The sequence below is a fragment of the Drosophila subpulchrella genome, chromosome 3L (genome assembly GCF_014743375.2).
Source record: "Drosophila subpulchrella strain 33 F10 #4 breed RU33 chromosome 3L, RU_Dsub_v1.1 Primary Assembly, whole genome shotgun sequence".
NCBI classification, from domain to species: Eukaryota; Metazoa; Arthropoda; class Insecta; order Diptera; family Drosophilidae; genus Drosophila; species Drosophila subpulchrella.
In genome coordinates, this window is record NC_050612.1 from 12,740,839 (window position 1) to 12,762,395 (window position 21,557).

At 45.3% G+C, this 21,557-nt stretch overlaps 3 protein-coding genes across 11 annotated transcripts; 1 reads left to right on the forward strand and 2 right to left on the reverse strand.

Moving 5' to 3' along the window:
• The first annotated feature begins 252 nt into the window (after positions 1-252).
• Positions 253-1,642, forward strand: LOC119554426. The gene has a single exon (XM_037865319.1). It carries the CDS (start codon positions 480-482, stop codon positions 1,533-1,535), a length of 1,056 nt encoding a protein of 351 aa, XP_037721247.1. The 5' UTR covers positions 253-479; the 3' UTR covers positions 1,536-1,642.
• On the reverse strand, positions 1,542-3,733 carry LOC119554425 (transmembrane protein 43 homolog). The gene is made up of 3 exons (XM_037865318.1): positions 3,304-3,733; positions 1,938-2,530; positions 1,542-1,877 (listed from the first exon to the last, which is right to left on the reverse strand). Exons 1-3 carry the CDS (start codon positions 3,627-3,629, stop codon positions 1,666-1,668), a joined length of 1,131 nt encoding a protein of 376 aa, XP_037721246.1. The 5' UTR covers positions 3,630-3,733; the 3' UTR covers positions 1,542-1,665.
• A 7,056-nt stretch (positions 3,734-10,789) lies between these two features.
• On the reverse strand, positions 10,790-21,286 carry LOC119552890 (JNK-interacting protein 3). 9 transcript variants are annotated; one of them, XR_005219737.1, is made up of 17 exons: positions 20,555-21,286; positions 18,535-18,555; positions 17,661-17,897; positions 17,447-17,602; positions 16,979-17,384; positions 16,712-16,816; positions 16,402-16,437; positions 15,905-15,922; positions 15,355-15,412; positions 15,104-15,282; positions 14,813-15,035; positions 13,138-14,751; positions 12,855-13,075; positions 12,591-12,791; positions 12,436-12,496; positions 12,170-12,258; positions 10,790-11,583 (listed from the first exon to the last, which is right to left on the reverse strand). XR_005219737.1 is itself a non-coding variant. In XM_037862801.1 (16 exons), the coding sequence occupies exons 1-16, from the start codon at positions 20,654-20,656 to the stop codon at positions 11,577-11,579; spliced, it is 3,645 nt and encodes a 1,214-aa protein (XP_037718729.1). In that variant the 5' UTR covers positions 20,657-21,286; the 3' UTR covers positions 10,790-11,576. The 9 variants fall into 9 exon arrangements, 6 of the variants coding, with proteins under 6 accessions (XP_037718729.1, XP_037718726.1, XP_037718725.1 ...); XR_005219738.1 differs by lacking the exon at positions 18,535-18,555; XM_037862801.1 differs by lacking the exon at positions 12,170-12,258.
• Positions 21,287-21,557: the final 271 nt, after the last annotated feature.

Sequence of the window (21,557 nt, forward strand, 5' to 3'; positions counted from 1 at the left end):
GTTATATACGGTCTTACATACAGAGGTTTTAAAATTGGTCTGCTTTTATTTTATATTTAAATTAATATTTAAAAGCATTATATTTCACAGCCTCTTTCGCAAGGCACAACTTAAATTAACAAAATAAGTTCTTTAAAAATGCATACTACTATTTTAAAACCCGGCGCCTTAAAAATACTAAATAGCTTTTAAAATACCACTGACCAACTATCGATAGCATCGACCAGCGTTGCCACTGCGCCCGCACTTGTTGCTGTATCGTCACGCACACCCACACATCCTCACAGCCATTACGTCAATATGGCAAACAATCTGTCAAACGCGCAATTACAACAACAACAAACGTTCGTTCGCATTGACAGTTGGTCAATAGATCCATACAGGATTTGCAGGATTCGTTGAAGAGGCGGTGATTAGGCGGGACACTTAGCTAGCAAGGATCGGATCGGATCGGAGGTTACTCCAAAAGTGCGCGCAAAATGCTATCCCAAACGCCGCCCCATGGATTGAAGGTGATGTCGGGGGCGGAGGAGAACCGTCACTATCTGCGAGCCTTCATCCAAATGTATCGCGATCTGCCCGTGCTGTGGGACACCTCACTGCGGGACTACACCAATCGGGAGAAGCGGGCGGAGGCCTATCTACGCCTGGTGCCCATTTACCATTATCTCAAGCGGGACGCCACCGTGGAGGATGTGAAAAAGAAGATCAACACCCTGCGCACCAACTACCGCAAGGAACTCAAGGTGGTCGAAAGTGCCATGCGGTCGGGCAGTCTCCACAGTCCCCGCTGCTGGACCTTCCAGGAGCTGGACTTTCTGCGCAACTCGGAGAAATTCCTGGCCGTCAATCCCGCCTTCAAGAACGAGCCCACCTTCTCCTTCAGCGAGGGCAGCAATTGCACCAGTGCCTTTCTGGACGTCCAAGGCGGTGCACTGCACTATCCTGCTCCGCGAGCCGGAGGACAAACACCCAATATCTCGGAGATGTTTCACAAATCCTTTGGACCGCCTCCACCTCCGCCGCCGGCAGGCATCCATGTCGATTATGTGACCACCAAGCGGGCCAGACAAACGCCACCCTGTCCGGGAGGTGGAGGAGGAGGAGCTGGTTCGGCGGGTGCAGGACCAGGAGCCGCAGGCACCGCCCACAACACCGACGAGCTACTAAACATAGCCTGCGAATATCTAGCTGGCACCTATCCCGAGGAGGAGTCCATTGCCCGCACCTGGACGCATAAACTCAAGAGATTGCCCCGCGAACAGCGACTCCTGGCCGAGCGGTTCATCAACGAGATCCTGTTCGAGGCCGAGTCCAACAATCTGCATCGCGGCTCCGTGCAAATCAACAACAGCTTCGAGCCCTACGTTCGCTACGAGGAGCCGGCAAATGGCCACGAGGAGCAAGACAAATCCCAGAGTCCCAGTGTGCACACCTCCAGCGAGTCCAAGCCCAATGTGCCGGGAGCAGGTGGCAGCGGAGGCGGCGGAGGAACGCCTGGCAGCACCACAAATGCGGGCATCAGGGAGTTCTAAGTTTAGTTTAGTTACTAAGTGTTATTAAGTTTTTATTGGCCGAGGGGTAAATGGCAAATGACGATAGCCTAACAAGGAGAATCAACAATAAATAAACCTGTAAATAAGATGGAGATGGTGCTGAGTAGGATCATTCCATCCGCTGGTAGTCGACCAGGTTGCGGGTGAACCAGACGTAGGGCGAGGCGCCGGCCAGAAAAAGACAGGCGCCGATCACAGGACGATGCAGGATCCAGGCCACGGCCGCAATGGTGAGGGCCAGCGAGAAGGCGATGAGCAGGTTTCCCGTCACTGGGAACTGGGGGTCCGGAGCCAAGGCCACCAGCAGTGGAACACGAACAACTGGAGGCGGAAAAATGGGAATGTTAAGGACTGCTTCAAGCACAGACTGCGCAAACTTACACAAAAGACGCAGAATTTTAGTGTTGCACGTGACGCCGAAGAAGATTAGCAGCCAGCCGACGAAGCGCCACCACCAGGTGTGCAATACTTGTGCCCTTGCCTCCAATCGGAACACTTCCTGGACACTGAGTCCCCCGGGATAGACGAGCAGCACTGGAACTCCACGGGAGGTTATGTAGGGCACCAGTTTGTTGCCCGACAACTTGCCCACCACGCTGTACACCTCGCCCTCCATTCCCGCGAAGCTGAAGAGGAGCCGCAGGTCCCCCACTTCCGGGTTGAACACATCATTGGTGTGATAGTAGATGCCCAGATGCAGCTTTACGCTACTGTCCTCTGGCCTTATGTCCGAGGTGAGCTCCTGGTAGTTGGCGAACTTGTCCTTCACCTCAGAGTCCAGCTCGTAGCGACCAATGTAGACGGCATCCGCCACCTGGACGTGGCTTTCGATGGGGAAGTGGCTGGGATTCGTGTGCCCGTAGCGGTTGTTAAAGTTCCGCGAGTCCACGATCTTGTCCCGCCATTCCCGCGTGTAGTAATAGGTCCGGGAGTCCGATTGCGTCGATCCCACGCTCTCTCCATAGTTGTGCTCGCTGGGGGGAAAGAAATAGGATTTTAAACTAACATTTTCATAACCAATGGTATTTTAAATGTCTACGTAATCCCATAAGGATATGATAAGTATTAAATCCCGAAAACTGAGTATTAGTAACTAAAAAATTTATATCTTTTTGGTGTCCTTCTATAACCACCTTTTGATTTAAATAAATTGGTTGGCATTGTTTTTAAAATGTCTTAAAAAATGAAAAATTAGGAATATGTTATTTTAATATATATAAAATATATTTTTTGCGTTATGAAACTTCTATATATATTGAGTATTAGTTATTAGAAACTGTTTATCTGTTTGGGTTCCTTCCATAATTAAAGTTTGATTTAAAAAATATTTTACCAACCTTTTTAAAATGTCTAAAAAAAACGGAAAAATTTAGATTTTGTTATTTTAAAGTAGACTTAATATATTTTTTGCGTTATGAAACTTTTTAAATGTATGTATATGACTTATTTTAAATGTGTAAAAAAAATATTCTCAAGCATCTATTTATATTTTTGTGTTATCTTGTTAAAGGTATATAAAAATTGCCACTTTTGTAGTAGTTTTTTGGTAAAAATGTTAATTTTAAGATTAGAGTATGAACTCAAAGTTTCATTAAAAAGTATTCAAAAGACATACCAAGTAGAACTTTTTAAAAAAAAATCGTTTCCTAAGCGTTAAAGATATTTCTAAAGTTTAAACCGATGTTTTTAAAATTTTGTTAAATAAGGTAAGTTAAGTTTTCCCAAACCCAGCCTGAGGAGCACTTACACGGTCTCCTCGACCCACTGGTACATTTGGACACGGCGCCGGAGCTTGACCGCCAGCAGCTGGATGTTGTAGTCCGGTTCGGTGAGCGGCTCGCCCACAAGGATGGGGCCGGATAGGTGGACGATCCTGCCCTCCAGGCCCACCTCCTGCTCCTCCTCGGTGAAGCGGACCGAGTAGATGTCGGCATGCGCCTCGTCCAGGGCCATCATGTTGTGCACGGCGTGTCCCTCGTTCCAGTAGAGCAACGTGCTCCCGGTCACGAAGAGGATCCAGCCGAACAGGGCTATGGGCCAGTGGCTGCGGAGCGTCTCGTTCAGAGTGGCCATGGGTACGGGTGCGGATGCCCAGGATGTTCAATGTTTACCATCTGTGGAGCGCAGGCAGTGCAATATATATTGTAAATTCCAGCAACAGCTGATTCTGTGCAGTGTGACCGAGTGAAAAAACAAGGAAAGGCCCCATTAAAATACTTCATACGAATCAGTATATTTCGGGAATTCCTGGAAAGCTTAGTCTTACGATCAAGGAAATGCCTTTAATTTCCGGTCTTGTAGCCAGTTACTATCCTATCCACCTATCCACGTGCATCATTGTTGAAAATGGACCACAGAAAAATTGATTTCACTGGTCTCAGCGAAGGCATCTTGCTCCGAAAGGCAACTGTAGACCATCGTAATTATATGGAGTACGTAAAAAAGGAACGAGAACACCAAAAGGAGATGAAGTTGATGGACGAAACCTTTCAAATACGTATGAAAGAAATGGAAATTGAAGGCATGTTGAAGGCGAAGCAAATGGAGCTGGACATGAAAAAAATGGAACTGGAAATGAAAGGATTTATTGTGAACGGCGCGTCCTTCGTTCGTCCCAAACACGAAGAGTATCCAGCCGAACAGGGCGATGGACCAGACGTCTAGAAACGTACATTTCCATTAACCTTGAGTACAAAATGTCAAAATGTCAAGTGCGAACAATAAATAAACAGCTTAAATTTGTGTAAATTTGTCAATATTTTCACCTAAATTAAAATCAGTGGGGCCGTGCGGCGGAAGCTGATAAAAGGCAAGCAAGTAAATTTCTAGAATTAGGGGACTCCCCATACACGTGCATAGTGTGAGCGAGCGCTGAAGCACATTGTCAAGTGTGCCCGAAGTGATTTCTGTACCAACCCTGAATGGTCTATAAAACCTAACTGGGCTGGGTAAATTTTTGCAACTTAACAGCCTACAGATTATAACCTTATTTCCTTAGGAAAAAAAAGGTATGTATCAACAATAAAATACATTTTAAAAAAGCAGGAGCCATGTGTGGTCGTCACCTTAATTTGTTTCTTGCATTTTTCAACACTACAGTTTAGGGAACACCCAGAGTACCCAGGAAATCTGTAAAAGGTCAAATTATAATATCAAAGTGAACTATGATATATACATACGTGACCTGATGCATTTTTGTCGATATAGTTATTTACGGGGAGGAATAAACCAAAATCTATATTCAGGATCCAATTGTTAATTGTTTACTTTGTAGGTAGGTAGGTAGGTAGGTAGGAGTGGTTGGAGACTAACTATTAGTCCCCTCACTTAGGCCACAATGGGCCCCTTGTGATACCACATGATCTCTGAAAAGATCCGTTTCCCTAGCTCATGGGTTTTCTGCCTTCTCGAAGTATTCTGTTCTTCTTAAGAAGCATAGTAATTTTTGAATGCTTACGTCCTGAATGGCCGCAAGGTTCGGAAGTGTGTAGCTACCTAGGGTTTGAAAGCGCTTTAGGTTATGCGCTGGGCAGAAGCATAGGAGGTGTTCGATGCTCTCCTCTTCGTCTATCTCCTTGCAGCTGCGGCAGAAGTCGTGGTTACTTAAACCCAGCCTTATCGCATGAGTCCCTATAAGACAGTGGCCCGTGAGGGCATTTAGGAGAGTGGAGATGTCCTCCCTACTACATTGTAGGAGAGTTCTTGTTCTTTTCGTGTTATAGTTTGGCCATGTGAGTCTAGAATTGTGGCATGTTGAGATTGAGTTCCAACGGTTATTGGAAAGAGTATACAATCTCTGCCTGAGATGGAGCTTGCAGGTAGCCATGGGCATCCCTACCGTGTCCTTATCACGAAGGATATCGGCGGTTGTCCCCTGTCTTGCCAGCTCGTCTGCTATGCAGTTGCCCTCAATGTTGCGGTGCCCAGGCACCCAGATGAGGCTGATTCTCAGATGAGTGGCCATCTCGTTAAGAGATTTGCGGCATTCAGAGATTGTTTTTGAGCTCGTTGTGTAGGAGTCGAGGGCCCGGAGGGCAGCTTGACTATCCGAGAATATGAAGATATCACTGTCCTTATGTACAGACGTGTTCAGGTGGGTAGTGGCTTCCTGAATTGCCATCACTTCCGCTTGGAAAACACTACAGTGGTCTGGTAGGCGGAATGAGACTTTTATGTCTAATTCGGGGGAGAAGACTCCCCCACCTGTTTGGGAGTTAAACTTGGAGCCGTCCGTGTATATGTTGACGGCGTTTACGAATTGATGTGGGAGGTTGTCCCAGTCTGAACGGGTGGGTATATGAATTTTGTATCTTCTTTCGAAGTTGACTATGGGTGGGACGTAGTCTGTATAACGTGGTAGGGGTGAATGTTTTGATAGGATAATGGAGTGACCCGTGGAGCCCGTTGTCCATGCCGCTGCTTCACGGAGCCTCAGCGCTGTTGCAGATGCCCAGCTTTTGGCAAGTAGGTCCAGGGGTTGGAGATCGAGAATTGTGTTTAGAGCCTCAGTGGCGGTAGTGCGCAGCGCCCCACTGATGCAGAGTTCTGCGCTCCTTTGGATCTTGTGAAGGATCCGGAGGTTGCAGTTCTTATCTAGAGAAGGCCACCAAACGATGTTTCCGTAGAGGAGAATGGGCCTGACTATTGCAGTATATAGCCAGTGAACTATCATGGGGGAGAAACCCCACTTCCTCCCTATGGCTTTTTTACAAGCGAAGAGGGCTATGGCCGCTTTGCGTGTGCGATCTAGGATGTTGTCAGTCCAGAGGAGCTTTTTGTCAAGAATGACACCTAGGTACTTTGCTTGGTTGCTGAAGGTTAGGCGCGTTTGGTGTAGTTTTGGGGGAACTAGAATTGGTATCTTGTACTTCCTTGTAAAGAGGACTAGTTCGGTCTTTTCCGGGTTAACTCCCAGTCCACAGCCAGCCGTCCACCGGGAAAGGGTGGATAGGGCTGTCTCCATCAGATTACAAAGGGTTTGCGGGAATTTGCCCTGCAGTAGGATAACCACGTCATCCGCGTAGGCTACCACTTTTGTGCCCGCCTCTTCTAGAAGTGATAGCAGTTTGTTGACCACCAAAACCCATAGAAGAGGTGAGAGTACTCCCCCTTGTGGGGTTCCTCTACTGACATTCCTGGTCGAGAGGGCCGATCCCATAGTGGAGTGCACTACCCTGCTGGTTAGCATGGTGTGTATGAGTCCCACTATGGGCCGCTCAATGCCCAGTTCAGTCAGAGCACCAGTGATCGCCGTTGGGGTGACGTTGTTGAAGGCGCCTTCTATGTCTAGAAACGCTGCAAGAGAGTATTCCTTATTGTGGAAGCCTCGTTCTATACTGTACACTAGAGAGTGGAGGGCGGTATCGGTTGATCTACCCTTACGGTACGCATGCTGTGCGTCAGAGAGTAGGCTATGGTCGATGGTTAGTCTGATATGGGTGTCAATTAGCCTTTCCAGGGTCTTCAACAAGAAGGAAGAGAGACTGATCGGGCGGAAGTCCTTTGGGTTGGTGTGGGAGGGCTTGCCGGCTTTCGGTATAAAAATTACCTTAACGTCCAGCCACCTTGTTGGAATATGGTTTAGAGCAAGGCAGCCGTGGAAGATGGCTGTCAGCCAGGGAAGGGACATATCTAATGTCCGTTGTAGCTGGGCCGGGAAGAACCCATCTGGGCCAGGTGATTTGAAGGGCTTAAAAGAGTTAACAGCCCACTGAATGCGGTCAGGGTTTGAAATGTTGGCAATACTCTGGTCGTCTAGATTCTCCTCTATGTGGAGGTCCTCCACTACCTGGGTATTGTTAGGGAAGTGTGTGTCTAACAGCAGTTCAAGGGTTTCCTGACTGTTTTCCGTCCAGCCATCATCATTGGTTTTAAGATAGCCAATGGTAGCTGGAGCTTTAGCTAGAATTCTTCTGAGTCTGGATGCCTCCGCAGTAGATTCTATGCTACTGCAGAAATTAGCCCAGGCTCTTCGTTTTGATATTCTTATTTCCTTTTTGTATAGGCTTAGTTTTGAATGATATAGATTCCAGGAGGATTCGCTATTGTTATATTTAGCTTTATTGAAGTAAGTTCTACACTCTCTTTTAAGGTTCGCCAGGGTTGGGTTCCACCATGGGGGTTTGTGCTTTGTTTTGCCTGTTCTACTTGGGCAAGCCCTTTTTAAGGCCTCCCCGCAGATATCGGTAAAAGTGTTGACTAGGTTATCTAATTCTTGACGGTTGTGTATGCGTGTCGGGGGAGCGAGTAGGTTCCTGCTGAGGAGATTTTTGTAGTATCCCCAGTTGGTTAATCTTAGATTAGTGATGTTCTCGGCTGGAGGATGGTCTAGACTTATTGTAAATTCTATGTACCGGTGGTCTGAGAATGAGTGTTCGGTCCCCACCTTCCACGTTTCAAGTTGGTTAAGTAGGGGATCAGATATTAGAGTAATGTCTAGTACTTCCCTCCTATTTCTAGTGATGAAAGTTGGGTCATTACCTTTGTTGCAGATGAATAGATTTGATTGAAGGAGATAATCGTAGAGTAACTCACCCCTTTCGTTGGTGTTTGTACTTCCCCATTGTGTGTGGTGAGAGTTAGCGTCCCCACCCAGGATGAGTTCCTTAGATGAGTGCGTGTGTATGAGTTGTTGTGTAGTGGTGTTTGGTAGTGGCCCTTCGTGGTCGTGAGCCAGATAGAATGATGCTATGGTGTGATGGGTGTGTTCGCTTAGCTCCAGCCTGACCGTGGTAAGGTCGCCTTCGCTAAACTGTGGAATAAGAAATGTGTTAAAGTGTGTTTTTGTGAGAATGCAGGTTCTGGTTTTACCCTTGTCCTTGGTGTAAAAAAGCTTGTATAGGGGGGTTGATAAGCCACAGATGTTGTTACCAACAATCCATGGCTCTTGAATGAGGACTACGTCTATGTTGCCTGTTGCCAGGCGGGTGAGGAGGGCAGCGGATGCTGCCTTGCTGTGGTGCAGATTAATTTGCAGAAACTGCACCATCTTTGGGACTGGGGTCGGGCTGGGTTCCCTCCGCTTCCTCCGCTATGTCCTGGAGGACAGAGCGCCCTGGTCGGGCTGTGTCCTGGGTGCACAGCTGTTTCAGGCTCTCCGTCAGCTCCGAGTCGGTTGACACGTAGCCGGTGAGGGTGGCCTCCTCGTGATCTGGTTCGTCGTCGCTCGGGGGTTCGTACGACGCACAGGCAGCCAGGTTGTCTGCCGCTATCTTGTCTGTGTCGTAAATACGAAGCTGCACCTTATCGAACCCGTAGTTCACTCGGTGCTGCTGGGCTGCGAGGGGTTCCAAGCATGCCTGGTTCAGGAGGATGACCACGCTCATGGTGACTCGCTCGGTCTTCTCCACCTTGACCACCTTCCAACCGTCTGTTGGAAGTTTTGGGTTGAACCTGGTCAGCAGGCTGAGTATAGCCTCTGGTTCCGATGGTTCAGACGGCAGCCACACCCTCGCTCTCGGTCGAGACGGGATGTCTGCAGCCTCACAAACTGCCAGCTTGGCCCCGGGGTAGACCTCGCCGACTTTGTCAATTGCAGCCTTGTACAGTGCTGCCGATCTCTCGTCTTCGCAGGCGATCAACTTTACGTTGCCCTGGTACCACCCTGCATCAGTGCAATCGGGTGGCGGTCCTGGGTTTTCGTCCAGCACTTTCAAGGCCACTGTCGCAAGGGCCCGTCTAACCAGACCCCAATGGTTTCTTGGGATCCTTCCGCCTTCATCGCTCTGGTCGATGACTCCAATGATCTTCCGATCCTTTACCACTTCCGCAAAGGATCTCGACCATGTGCCGCGGTTGGTTACTTTGGCCTTCTTGCTCGCTGGTTGAGCTGACTCCATCGACCTCTCACGCTTGTTGCTGGTAGTCATAGCGATGTCGAAGTCTGGGATAACTGCCTTCGCCCAGGCTATGTCCTCTTGGATTTTCTGGTAATCCAATTTCGAAGTCTGATCCTCACGTATCGGATTGGTGGCCAGCCGTTTGAGGATCCTGGAAGCCTTCTTTCTTTCAAGAGGTCCAGCCTGGTTAGGTGGAACCCTCTTGAACTCCTTTGCCCTGGTACTCACCACGAGACCGGCTTTGGCGCTCCCCTCAGGTTGGAGTGACTGGTTAGCCACACCTACGCTGGTGGGAGGCTTGGGCTTGTCGCTATGGCGAGTTGGGCTTAGCCGGCTGCGTGGTTCGCTGGCCTTGGCAGGGGTAGACGTCACGTGGACTGGGGTAGTCAGAGCCGTGATCTTGCTCTTTCTTTCGTCGTTGGTTACGACTTCCGACTTTATAAGAGTGTCGGGCTCTCGTTTTGTGCAGTCTGTTTGTTTATTGTTATTTGAGTTCTCCATGTTAAATCCCACGAGCTGCGGAGAAAGGACAGGTCCACCCGGGCAGAGATCCGCCGTACCCGGGTAAGGCTGACTTAGAACAGGCGGTCGCCACTTGCCTGAGCTCACCGTTTGAGACTGAGTTATTTGATGACTCGGGCTCCCAGCCAGATTGACTCTCGGCACGGTACGAGTGACACCTTAGTCCAGCCCGGGGTGAGATGAGTTGTGTGGGTAGGGAAGAGGTAGGTTCAAAGAGTGTGGGAAGGGGGTGTGTGTGAGCTATTTGTCGGAGGCGGCAGCACAAGCGCGACGTCGGTACTGCTACGGCGCAGATACCCGCTGACTGTCCGGGGCTACTTATTTGCGCTTCATGTTGGGGGCTTGGCGGTAGCCGGGCCGTGTCCAACTTCCACGCTTATTCGTAGCTACCCTGGAGAACCAGGGCGCTCGCTATCCGCAACCTGCGACCCGTTCGGTAGCCTTCAGCTCGGCGCCCTCAGAGCCATCCCACTAGCTCTTACTTTGTAAGTTACACTAAAAAATTTTAAAAAAGCATCTCAAGGTAATGACGCAATGCTAAATTTTGCGTTTAAACATCAAACAAGATCAATGTTGGGCCATTTCTTAGTTGAATCTCTCAAATGGGATACTACAAAAAACTTCAAATGGTATGCTATTTTATGAATGTTTCGGTCTTTATTTACAGTAATTATTTGCTGATACTTTTTGGTTTATATATTTTTTATTTTTTTGTTACCATAATGTACTCTCACAAGTCAAGCCAAAGCTAATACGTTTGCATAACTTATGCAACTTTTTGTATGATACCTTTCTGCAAAACAATTATCACTCTTCTGGCGCCCTCAAAAGTCCTTTTGAAAATCGCAGCGATATACCAATGCATATCATGAATTTTGGTCAGTTTTGTTTTATTTTTAAACATAGGCTTACAAAGAAATGAATAACAATGAAAGTTAAGGTTTAAAATTTTTCAACTAAAGTTTAAAATTATTTAACAAAATAACTAAACATAAATTGCTCAATATCGCGCTTTACAATAAAATAAAAATATAGATACATGAAATTAAGATTCTACTACATATTTGGACAAAGAATCACGCAGAAATTCCCTTGAAAAGGCGCACTTTCCTATATCATGTTTAGATATATTTATATTTATATTTAAATGTAAATGTGGTGTTTTTTGTGTCTATGCAAAATACATAACTTGCTGCCAGCAGAGCGCATAAAATTTACAAATTTAAATCTTATTACACTTTATTATATATATATATCTCGAAATATTTAGCTGGCTATCACTGACAAATAACTTTGCAGGTCTTATTTTTGGTTTAATCGAAGCAATAAGAAACAATAGAGGAAGCCTCGCGGCTCAAATTTGAAAATTGTTTAACTAAATTATTTTATAGAACCCAGTTTGTCATCGTGGTAGTTTTTAAGGTAGGTTAGATAAATACTAAAATTTAAGGTAATCTTTTCGCTAGCCTGCAGTTGTGGAGTTACACATCGTATTATAAGATTATATATGTATTCATATAACTTTTATAAATATTCATTTGCACTTAAACCAAAGAATCGGTTTTAACGTTGACTAACATGCCACACAATCAAGTAACTCTTATCGCCTCGATTTTCGATCGTTTGATTTGGTTCCAGTTGAATACTGTTCTCCATGTCGTTATCGTCTGTAAAGAGTCCATTAATTTGCATTAGTTTTCACAGTTTGAAAGGGCTGTACATAAAAAATGGTATTTGAATGATGGATTAGTGCTACAGAGCAAAACTACAGGGTATCAGTAGGTTCCGACCATTTGCAGAGATTCTACAGGGCACAACACAGTTGGGAAGTCCTTAGTTGTAGGTTTTAGTAAGCGTTTTAGTGAACTGTACATAATAAAGTTAGCTTATATGATCAGTAAAATTAAAACTTAAGTACCTTTAAGTCTGTTTTAAAGCAATATAGATTTACAAAAATAAAAAAGTCGCTTAAACATATATTTTTTCAGTTTTATACAAATGTCGAACCCTGAAACCTTAATATAGTGATTACGGAAAGTGTTTAGGACAAGGGACATGGAACAGAACACCAATGGATTCAACTTTTTTCTTTAGTGGATTTTGTGCGGAAAGACAGTATTGAGTGCTTAGTCAATAAGTGAGTTTCAAATTCGAAGGACCGATTGGAAACGCACGGTTTGAGGTGGGAAAACTGGTGCCGATTGGAACAATAAAGGAAAACATTAATTAAATAATAATAGGACTTGCGTAAACCTGCTTAGCGGTCTAGTTCAGTTCAGGTCACGGCTGAGGAAATGCTGCAATCCACTTTTGGGATCCCATCCTGCTACAGATTGAACGTTCTACGGATGGGGGGCAGAAATCGCACAATTAAATCGCATCGAGGGTAAAACAAAACGAATAAAATACGGACGTTAACAAAATAAACAAAACTAAGCATTAAGCTAAATAAAGAAAATCAAAAAAGGGCAAAAGCAAAAAACGAAGAAAAATCAAAATGAAAATAAATCAAAGCTTACGTATCGACTTTCCAAACTATCAAGTGCGCTGCATTATCACTAGCATCGAACTTATCATGTCCTGCAGATGGGATGGAATATGGAATGGTTATACACGGAGCTTCAGAGCTTCGATGCCCGATCCGTTTCATCCGGCGGACCCGGTGTCCACTTACTTATGCGAAAATCGATGTAGCCCTCGCCGCCGCACATGACCAGCATATCGGGTCGCTTGTTGCTGAAGGTCAGTCCGCCGTTCATGTTCGGCTGCTGCAGCATGGGCACCGAAACGAAGAACTTGACCGCATCCCGGTGGCCGTGGAAGGAGAGTTGAGCGTTGGCCATGCAACAGAGCGGCATCTGACCATGAGGATCGGCTGCCAAGGGTATGTATGTCATTCAGAAGCTCTAATCAAGATCAGATAGTATATATTGCTCACATGACGATTTCGGTTGCACTTCGGCCAGTGGCACCGAGATAATCACGCCGTTGCTGGTGCCAATCCACAGACGGTTGCAGGACACCATCAGCGCGGTGATGCGGACGAAGCTAAAGCCCAGCTTGCCGGTGCCGAGCATCTTGGAAACATACGGCTCAATGTCCACGTCCTGCTTGTGCTCGAACGTGTGCGTGTTGTACAGCCGCAGCGTGGAGTCCAGTCTAAAAATGGAAATAGTAATCATAAAGTTACAAGAGCTCTGGTGAATGATAGAGGAACCCACCTGATGGACACCCAGACACCCGCTCCCGTGGCCGCCATCTGGCGCACCTGGCTCTCCTTGCGCGGATGCGCGTCCAGCGAGTGCACAATGTTGAGCGATACGGGGTCAACTATAAAGATCTTGTTGCGGTGCGCCGCCCAAATGCGTTCGCCGGCCACACAGAGGCAACGTATCGAATGGTTGCGATCACCGAGCGTCACCAGGTGATAGCTATTCAGATCCCATTGGCCGTCTGTTTGGCGGCGGAACACTGCTAGTTGGGCATTGGCCAGCGCCACAACGACCCTCGCCTCGACATGCACAATCGCCAGCACAGCGTCCGGCAGAAGAACCTGGTGCAGGCACTCGTGCCACCTTCCCACGCTGCTGTGCACGTACAGCATGCCATCTTGGGCGCCCAACCACATCGTGGGACCCACCGAGCTCATTGCCGGTTCATCCCGATCCTTGGTCTCCAGTATGGGATTTAGCGACTTGGTGGCAAACAAAAGATTGCTGCTCGAGTTATTGTTGTTGTTTGTCTGGTTGCCGTCCGTGGAGAGGCGCTGTGGTGCACCAGGGAGTGCCTGGCGTATTTTAATGGCCTCCACATTGCCAAGTGGCTCTTCGGCACTCACCGCCGGAAGCTGCTCGTTTGACTTTTCCGTGGCTTCCTTGGCCTCCTCCTCCTCCTGCTGCTGCTGCTTGGCATTGCTGTTTTGCTCATCCTCCGACTTGGGCTTGACCCGGACAAACTCCACTTTGCCAAGTAACTCCGCACCCTCGCCTGGTCGCTGCAACATCTCGCCCGCCTTGACCACCTCTGACTGCTCCAGGAGCGCATAGTCACTCTCCATCGCTCCTTGGACGGAGGCAATGCAAAGCAAATGCGATGCGCAGATGGGGAAAGCATCCAGAACTGTGGCCGATTGATTGGCATCCACAACACTGACCGTACTGGCCGCATGTGTGCTTGTGCAGATCCACACGAACGAACTGAGCTGCGTCTCGGGCTCCAGCGTCTCCAGGCTGACCCTGGCCATCTGTCTGTCCAACGCCTCCATGCTCTGATCAGCCGTCGGACTGGTTATCTCAGCTATCTTGAGTGTAGATTTCGGAGCATATGGTGAGTTGGCAGGTATCAGTGATTGCCCATTCTTTGTGAAGCCCCCGTGGAGATTTACGCCCGCCGCACAGAACACCTTCATGTGCGGCGAGGCCTCCGCCAGGGGATTACAGTAGACGGGAACGGGTACACCACCCGAATGACGATTGGGATTCGCCTCCTGGCTGGCCTTGTTAATCGGCAAACTCCAACCGTAGGCGTGCAGACGGCCATCCTCCTTTTGGACATGGGCGCGAAGCTGGCGGTACTGTTCCCGCCTCCTCGCACTGATCCTCTCGGAGCTGCCCTCCTCGCCGTAGTCTTTCGGCATGATGAGGGCGTTGGCAAGACCAGCGCTGGCCGGATGCACTGGCGGCTGGCCGCTGGTTAGGGCAAGGCGATTGTCGCCACCTCCACCTCCTCGGCTGGGGGATCCGTGGCTGTGGGCAGGGCTTCCTCCGCCGGTATGACGAAACATCGGCCCCCCTCCGAGACCGTCCGCAACGCGTTCCGTTGGGCGGTTGGAGGGGCTGTTCATAAGAAATTAATATTAACAATAATTTATGCAAAGTACATTGCTGGCAAACTCACGTAAAAAGATTACTAAAGTACTTCCAAATGCTCTGTTTTGACTTCCTGTCCAAATTATCTACGGTGCGTGAGGCTCGGAGTATTTCTGTGAGACGCACTGCCTCCTGCAGCTCCATCAAGCGCTCCTTGTACTGGTTACGCTCCATCAGCACCATGGCCATCTCCACGCGGGTGAATCTCTTGCGCTGGGCCAGCGGCACATCGTTCTCCTCTTGCTCGGTGTCTAAAATGGGATGGGAAACAACCAGGTTTATTTCTGGGAAACCCCTTGATAAGATTGGTATAACTCACTTTGCTGCTTGACCTGCTCCTTGGCCTTTTTTAGCTCATCCTCCAGCTCGCTGATGCGCTGCCTCAACTTGGTCCTCGATTGTTGCATGGCATTGAGCTCCTCGCGAACGATTTCAACCTCTCCAGTAAGCTCATCCACTTTCACGATTAAATCGTCCTTGACAATATTGAGCGCATTTCTGTAAAGAGTAAGAATTTGGGATAATTGATTTTCTATTCCCCTTTGGGGACACATCATTTGGGACACTCACTTGGTGGCCAGCAGCTCATTGTTTTCCATTATGAGATTTTCCACCTCCTTGCCCATGCCTGAAAAATGATTGAGAGCTTTGTAAGTAATAGGTAATTGCTTGGGGGTTTCATCGACAAAACAAGTGTAAAAGCGTTAGGAAAATGCAAGTGAAACTCAAGTGTATGTTATGTGGAATATATGGATTTCGTTTTGTTAACTGATAGATGCTTTAAATTAAATAAATGAAATCAGATAAATCTAAATAAATGTTGGTAACCTCCACAAATTGAAAACATCCAAATTGGAAGAAAATCCCAGAACCATATCAAAAATAAACTAAAAACTACCAAACTACAGAAATAATGGAAGAACTAAAACCAAATGATATGGCAGAATCAAAGTTCTAGGTCAGCCCAAACACCAAATTAAAGTAAAGAATAAGTTTTTGGATAATCTAATAGCGATGCTGGGCGATTTGGCAACTTACGATGCTACAAGGGCAATTATAATAGTTGAGGAGTTACTTTATCGATAGGAATGAGGGTGTTCGTAGCGCACTTTAGACTTACCAAAATAGTTGTCGTTAGCTTCAAAGGATACAATGCATATATAGTTGTTGTTGTTTTGTGGATTGTGTTTTAGTAATTGCAAGAGAAATTTGGTTTTTGTTTGTTGTGGGAGGAAACAAAATGTTTTGGATTTGGGCAAGTAGAATTCGGCATAAAAGAAAGAGAAATTTTATTAGAGGTCTTGTTATAAAATTTTATTTGTTTTTTCTAAATTTTTCTAAGGCTCTCTAGCAGACTGGTACACTTTCGAGCTAATAATATCCAACAGTTATCACAAGGGAAATGCACACACAATACGCAAATAGTGAAGATCCTTAAAATCTCATTGTGGTGAGACTGTTTTTAGTCGAATCGCGCATGATATTTGATGTATTTACAGGTTATATAGATGAATCCATATATGTAGTAATTATATGGTGGTTGTGGCTGAGTTTCTTGTACTTGACTTTGCTCTTGCTGCTGTGGTTGATGGTCTTGAGTGGTTGAGTGGTACCTACCTGAGGACGCATACTCTCCGGGATGAACCCAGCTGCCTGAAGGGTTGGGTTCCACAAATGTATTGCGAAGTTTTGGTTTTTTCGGGATTTAGTGCACGGGAAGGCAAAAAAAGAAGGAAGAAAAAGGATATTGGCATTGAGTACAGCTTATTTCAGTACGGTTTCAGGTGTCTAGATACAAGGATTTTAAATTTAGAGATCAGGTATTAAGATATATCCTTTTTTAAAAATCCCATACTCAGACACTTTTGATTAGCAACATTTAGGGTGCTATAGAGTGGGCCCAAAAATCATATTCCTCTCATCTCACCTGTGACAATCTCATTCTCTTCGCTCTCCTCATTATCCTGGAAGGACAACTCTTGGTAGAGATTGTTATCCGAGCGCTGCTCCTTTTTGGTGGTCGAACGACCAACTGGGATGGGGGATTTGGATTGGGTTGTTCGGAGTTTCGGTTGTGTTTTTTGTTTTGTTTAGTTGAGTTAACACAAAAATCAAAAGAAGAGAGGAAACATTAGTACGGTGAGCGGTTGAGTAGTGAGCAGAGGGATGGGATCCTTGGAATCCCTGCACCTACCATTTGTGGGCACATTTGGCACAACGGGACTGCTGTCGGGGCTCTGGGGCGAGGTGGCCTGGTGCTGCTGCTGCAGTGCATCGGTGGCAGCTCCACGTTCCACCGTTCCGCTCAGATTGTCCAGCTCATTTTGCAGCGACGGCGGCCCAGAGTCGTCGGACTGGCTACCCACACTGCAAATGGTCTCGGTGTCGAGCATCACCGAGTTCTCCAGCGAGGCGAAACCATAGGAAACGGGTCCCGAGCTGCGAGCCACGGGATTTAGCCTCGCCCGACTTACATCCATGCGATCGGAGGCGGTGCTCATTTGAGAGTGCGTCGAGCCCATCAGCATCTTGGTGCGTTCCATGTAGTCAACATGGTTCTTGAACAGCTCCGTGTAACGCTCGTGCAGTTTGTTGTACTCCTGAAGGAGGGTTTAAACGATACGTTTTAGAAAGGGAAAATCGCAATACTCTAACTGCCCACCTTCTTGAGATCCGCTTCCCGCTCTTCCAAGCGGCTGGCATGCTCCAGACTGTTTTTGTGCTTCAACTCCAGCATCCGCACAATGCTCTCCACCGACTCCAGACGCGTGGCCAGCTCCTTGTTCTCCTGCTCGGCCAGGTCCTCGGCCTCCAATAGCTATAGAAATACCATATCATATTTTTTGATGCCTCTACCATATGCCCATTTCAGTCACCTTCTGTTCGGACTGCTTGCGGGCGCTCTTTTCCCGCTCATATTGTGTCACCAGCTGCTCGTTGTCCTCGCGCAGCAGCTCCACCTCCACGTCCTGCTCCTGATTAATGCGATACGAGGCATCCAGGCACTCCAGCACGTTCACCAGCAGCGGCATCAGGTTCTTAACCACATCCTCGTCATAGCGATTGATCATCCGCTCGAACTCCTGATAAATGCTACCCGCCAGTTGTTGGACCTGCAAAATGGATGTGCATCAGTCGATTGGCTTTGATTTTGGCGAGTCAAAGGGACAATAAAGTGCAATTGATTAGTAGAAAACAGGAAGAACCTTTTTAAAACCCTTGCAAAGACATTAAAAAGTGTAAATCTATTCTAGGCTACTTTGCTAGGGTATTGAAAAGTTACCTTAGCAAATAAACTCCATATAGGTTTTCATTTACAAAACATTAAACATAATTACGCAAACGTAGAGACTAAGAAGTAAGGATAGGTAGAAACCACCCATTTAATGGCTTAATTAAATCGGTTAACATAATTGCGGTTTGTGGCCGCGGTTTTTATGAATGGAGAGCTCTTGAAAGATGATAAAAAGCCACCTGTCATGCATTTGGTTATTAAACACAGGTGGGAAACATGATTATTCCCGCTAAATAATGAAACCTAGAAAGGTTAAGGTTGACACCTTTCTGGCTTTAAGTTGTTAGTAGAAAATAATAAACAAAACAAACAATTGCAAGGCGTGAAATATGGTAGTTAGAAAACGCTTAAAACAATTAATTATCGTGCATTTAAGTATCGGAATGTGAATAACAACAAAAAGAGTATAGGAAGGAAATTAAATAGACCACAAACGAAAAATTTGGATAACTCACGATGCTGACAACCTGTTCATTCTGAAATAGAAAGAAAAGAACAAAAACAAGGTGTAAAGGACACATAAAACAAAATTTTTTAAAATTTATTAACTCAAAATTTTGAAATAAAACCCATAAGGTAAATAAGTGCTCGATGAATGGGTGAGTGCTGTGCAAATTATTTACGATAAATGTGTTAAATGAAAATTAAAATTAAAACAATGTATACCATGGTTTTCCTCATTATAAATATTACCAAGTACTTAAATCATTTTAAAAGTTGTTAAACTTTTCTATGTAATATTTTTTAGGAAGCATATGGCTATTTCTATATTATTTTATGGGGTTTTGCTGAAAGTCTTAGTTTTTAGATAGGGCTTACTAACATTTTCATTGCACTCCAACTACCTTCTCTTGAAAAACCCGTCATCCGCCCAAGGTTGGGCACACTTATAAGGCCAACTAGCTTGGTTTTCAAACATTTTTTGGCCAGACTTGTTTCACAAATAGTTTCTGCGCTTGTGGGGCCAACATACCAGTTTTCAGCGGAGTGCTTCCCGCTTGAAATCGCTGCGAACTCATTACTCAATTAACAGGTAGCTTATCAGCGACACATGTGCGCCAAGAACCAAGAATTGGGGAACCTGATGAGCTCATTTGGGAAGGGGAAGGAAATAGCACTTATATGAGTGTAAAATGTGACGGGGTGACCCCTCTTATTTAATTTGCATAGCCCGATTAAAGCTGGCGAAGCTGATAAAGTGCAAAATCAATCAGGGAATTGGGGTGAAAAATAAAAATAAACTTGACTGCAGAGGTGGGGGAGTACATATATAAAGAGGCTACACTGTCAAGAAAATAAAATTATATTGGCCTACAATGGAATCTATACAGATTGCAAAACGAACTTATATTAAATTTCTTTTTTTAGATTAAAAACCAAGCCAACTAACCCATATCTTTATTAACTTTAAGATGATTTATAGTCATTTCATTTCATTGTATCTACAAAAGAACTCCATTTAGTGTTCATAAAGTTTTCTTTCTCTGCAAAAGATTGCGTGAGGAGGTCATAAAATTTGAGGGCCGACTGACTGACTTTATTGATTTCTGGTCCCCGGCTTTTTACCCCATTTTGTTCTCTCTAACTCTCTTGCTCTACGCAATTTCTGGTTGCTATATTTCGCCAGTTTGAATGTCAATGACCAGCGACGTCAGCTGATGCATAATAAACAATTGTTGGATGCGTTTTTACATAATTAAGCGTATATGAAGAAAGAGATAGAAAAAGCGATGAGCAAAGAAACCATGTTTTTCTGCGATTGTATTTCCGCTTGGGACACTTTTATAGCCTCATTATCTCGTGTTTGTGTTTGTGTTCCTTATACGAGTAGGGCTGAATGTTGATATTAAGGAGCAGAGGCCCAAGAACAGATTAAACCTACACATTGTGCGTTATCATATTTAAGGGAGAATCAGAAACGCCCGTATGAATCAGTGAGTAGTACAAATTAGTCAATTCTCTCATTTTTCTTACTAAATGTATACTAAAACTGAATAGGTATTTCCTTAGAATTTGAAATGGAAATATGTAGTACGATAAACAATTTATAGACCAGGACCTTGAATTAGCTAAAAACCACTCAATTTATATGTATAAATCAGGTCACTAAAAACCTTCATAACAAATTATAGATCTTTTGTTTGAGATACTAAATTTGTTAGAAACTGGTCCTATAAACTTCCAGTCCCAAGTGAGAGTAAAAGTTTAAACTTATTTTCCATAAGATTATGTTTTATAAAATGTTTTTTTTTTAGTTTATGTACCTTATTAATGAAACTTTTACTGGAGTTATGGTAATTAAACTTCTTCCAAATGCATATCAGTCTAGCTAAAACCTTATGTAGATGAGTGACTTAAAAAAGGTGATATAAAAACTGATCTTATACTATCCCGTTCCAGGTGATCTAGTTATGTTTTTCTGTATAAGCAGAGTGAAATACCCATGAATGAGGGCTTTTGTGGATTGATAATCACCTTCTCCGACATGACCATGTTGTTGTCCTCGGTTCCGTAGACCGTTTCTGCCCCAGACTGTGGTCCTCCATTGTTGAGCAGGGCATCATCGTTGTCCATCATGATGAATGGGGTTTATGTGGGATCCAAAGATCTCTCTATCTCTTTATAAAGGGGGTTTCAATCTTTTGGGGAGGTTTGTGGGTGAAGGGTGGGGTGGTGCGGGGGGCGGTGCACTTGACTGCTGCTTGGGTCGTACGTCACGCGTTAACCGTTATGCAGGCAATGGCTTTTCAACCCCACCAATGCAACAACAACAAAGTATAGGGGGAGAGAGAGAGATAGAGAGAGAGAGACTCCGACACAAACACACACACTTGACTTTTCGATGATTTGTTTTGTGTCACTCGTATTTATATTTCGACCAGATCTCTAGTACATATATTTAAATAAATTGCACTTTAGCTGTTTCTGCGTGTCACTTTTTATTTGCGTTTTTCGTTTGCGCCCCTCTTCCGTCTCTTTTCCACCCATTCACAAAATTCGGTTGACTAGATTTCATCGTTTTTCGCGTCTGTTACTCGCTGCATTTTCGGCCAAGTTGCACACGAATTCCACTGCGCACGCCTCCGCGGCCATCCGGTGCGTACGATTGAGCATAAATTTTAACAATTATATGGATTTTCACAGCATTTTAGCAATAAATATTGGAACACTTTGCAGCGCAGCGACTGATGTGTGGGTGTAGTGTGACTGTGTGTGGGCAGAAATACCAGTCGTGTAACAGAGAAAATGTGGTATTTTTTATTGTTTACTTATAAGGTCACACTCACTTACTGTTTTAAAATTATTAACTTTTTCTGTTTTTCAATATTTATGCTATATTCTTAAAAGGGAGAATGGTTGTAGGATATACAAATTTGTTTAATTTATTTTCGCACAAACCCTTAAAGGATTGGTTACATTCTTTGAAGGATAACATACTTTTCCTAATGTTATCTAAGTTGTTTGTATTTAAAAAATT

Coding starts and splice junctions, on each gene's coding strand:
- LOC119554426 (XM_037865319.1), top strand. CDS start 480: ATGCTATCCCAAACGCCGCCCCATGGATTGAAGGTGATGTCGGGGGCG.
- LOC119554425 (XM_037865318.1), bottom strand. CDS start 3,629: ATGGCCACTCTGAACGAGACGCTCCGCAGCCACTGGCCCATAGCCCTG. Junction 2,531..3,303: donor CAGTGGGTCGAGGAGACCGT/GTAAGTGCTCCT, acceptor CTTTCCCCCCAG/CGAGCACAACTATGGAGAGA. Junction 1,878..1,937: donor TAAAATTCTGCGTCTTTTGT/GTAAGTTTGCGC, acceptor TTCCGCCTCCAG/TTGTTCGTGTTCCACTGCTG.
- LOC119552890 (XM_037862797.1), bottom strand. CDS start 20,656: ATGATGGACAACGATGATGCCCTGCTCAACAATGGAGGACCACAGTCT. Junction 18,556..20,554: donor ACATGGTCATGTCGGAGAAG/GTGATTATCAAT, acceptor TTTCTATTTCAG/AATGAACAGGTTGTCAGCAT. Junction 13,076..13,137: donor GGTGTCTGGGTGTCCATCAG/GTGGGTTCCTCT, acceptor TTCCATTTTTAG/ACTGGACTCCACGCTGCGGC.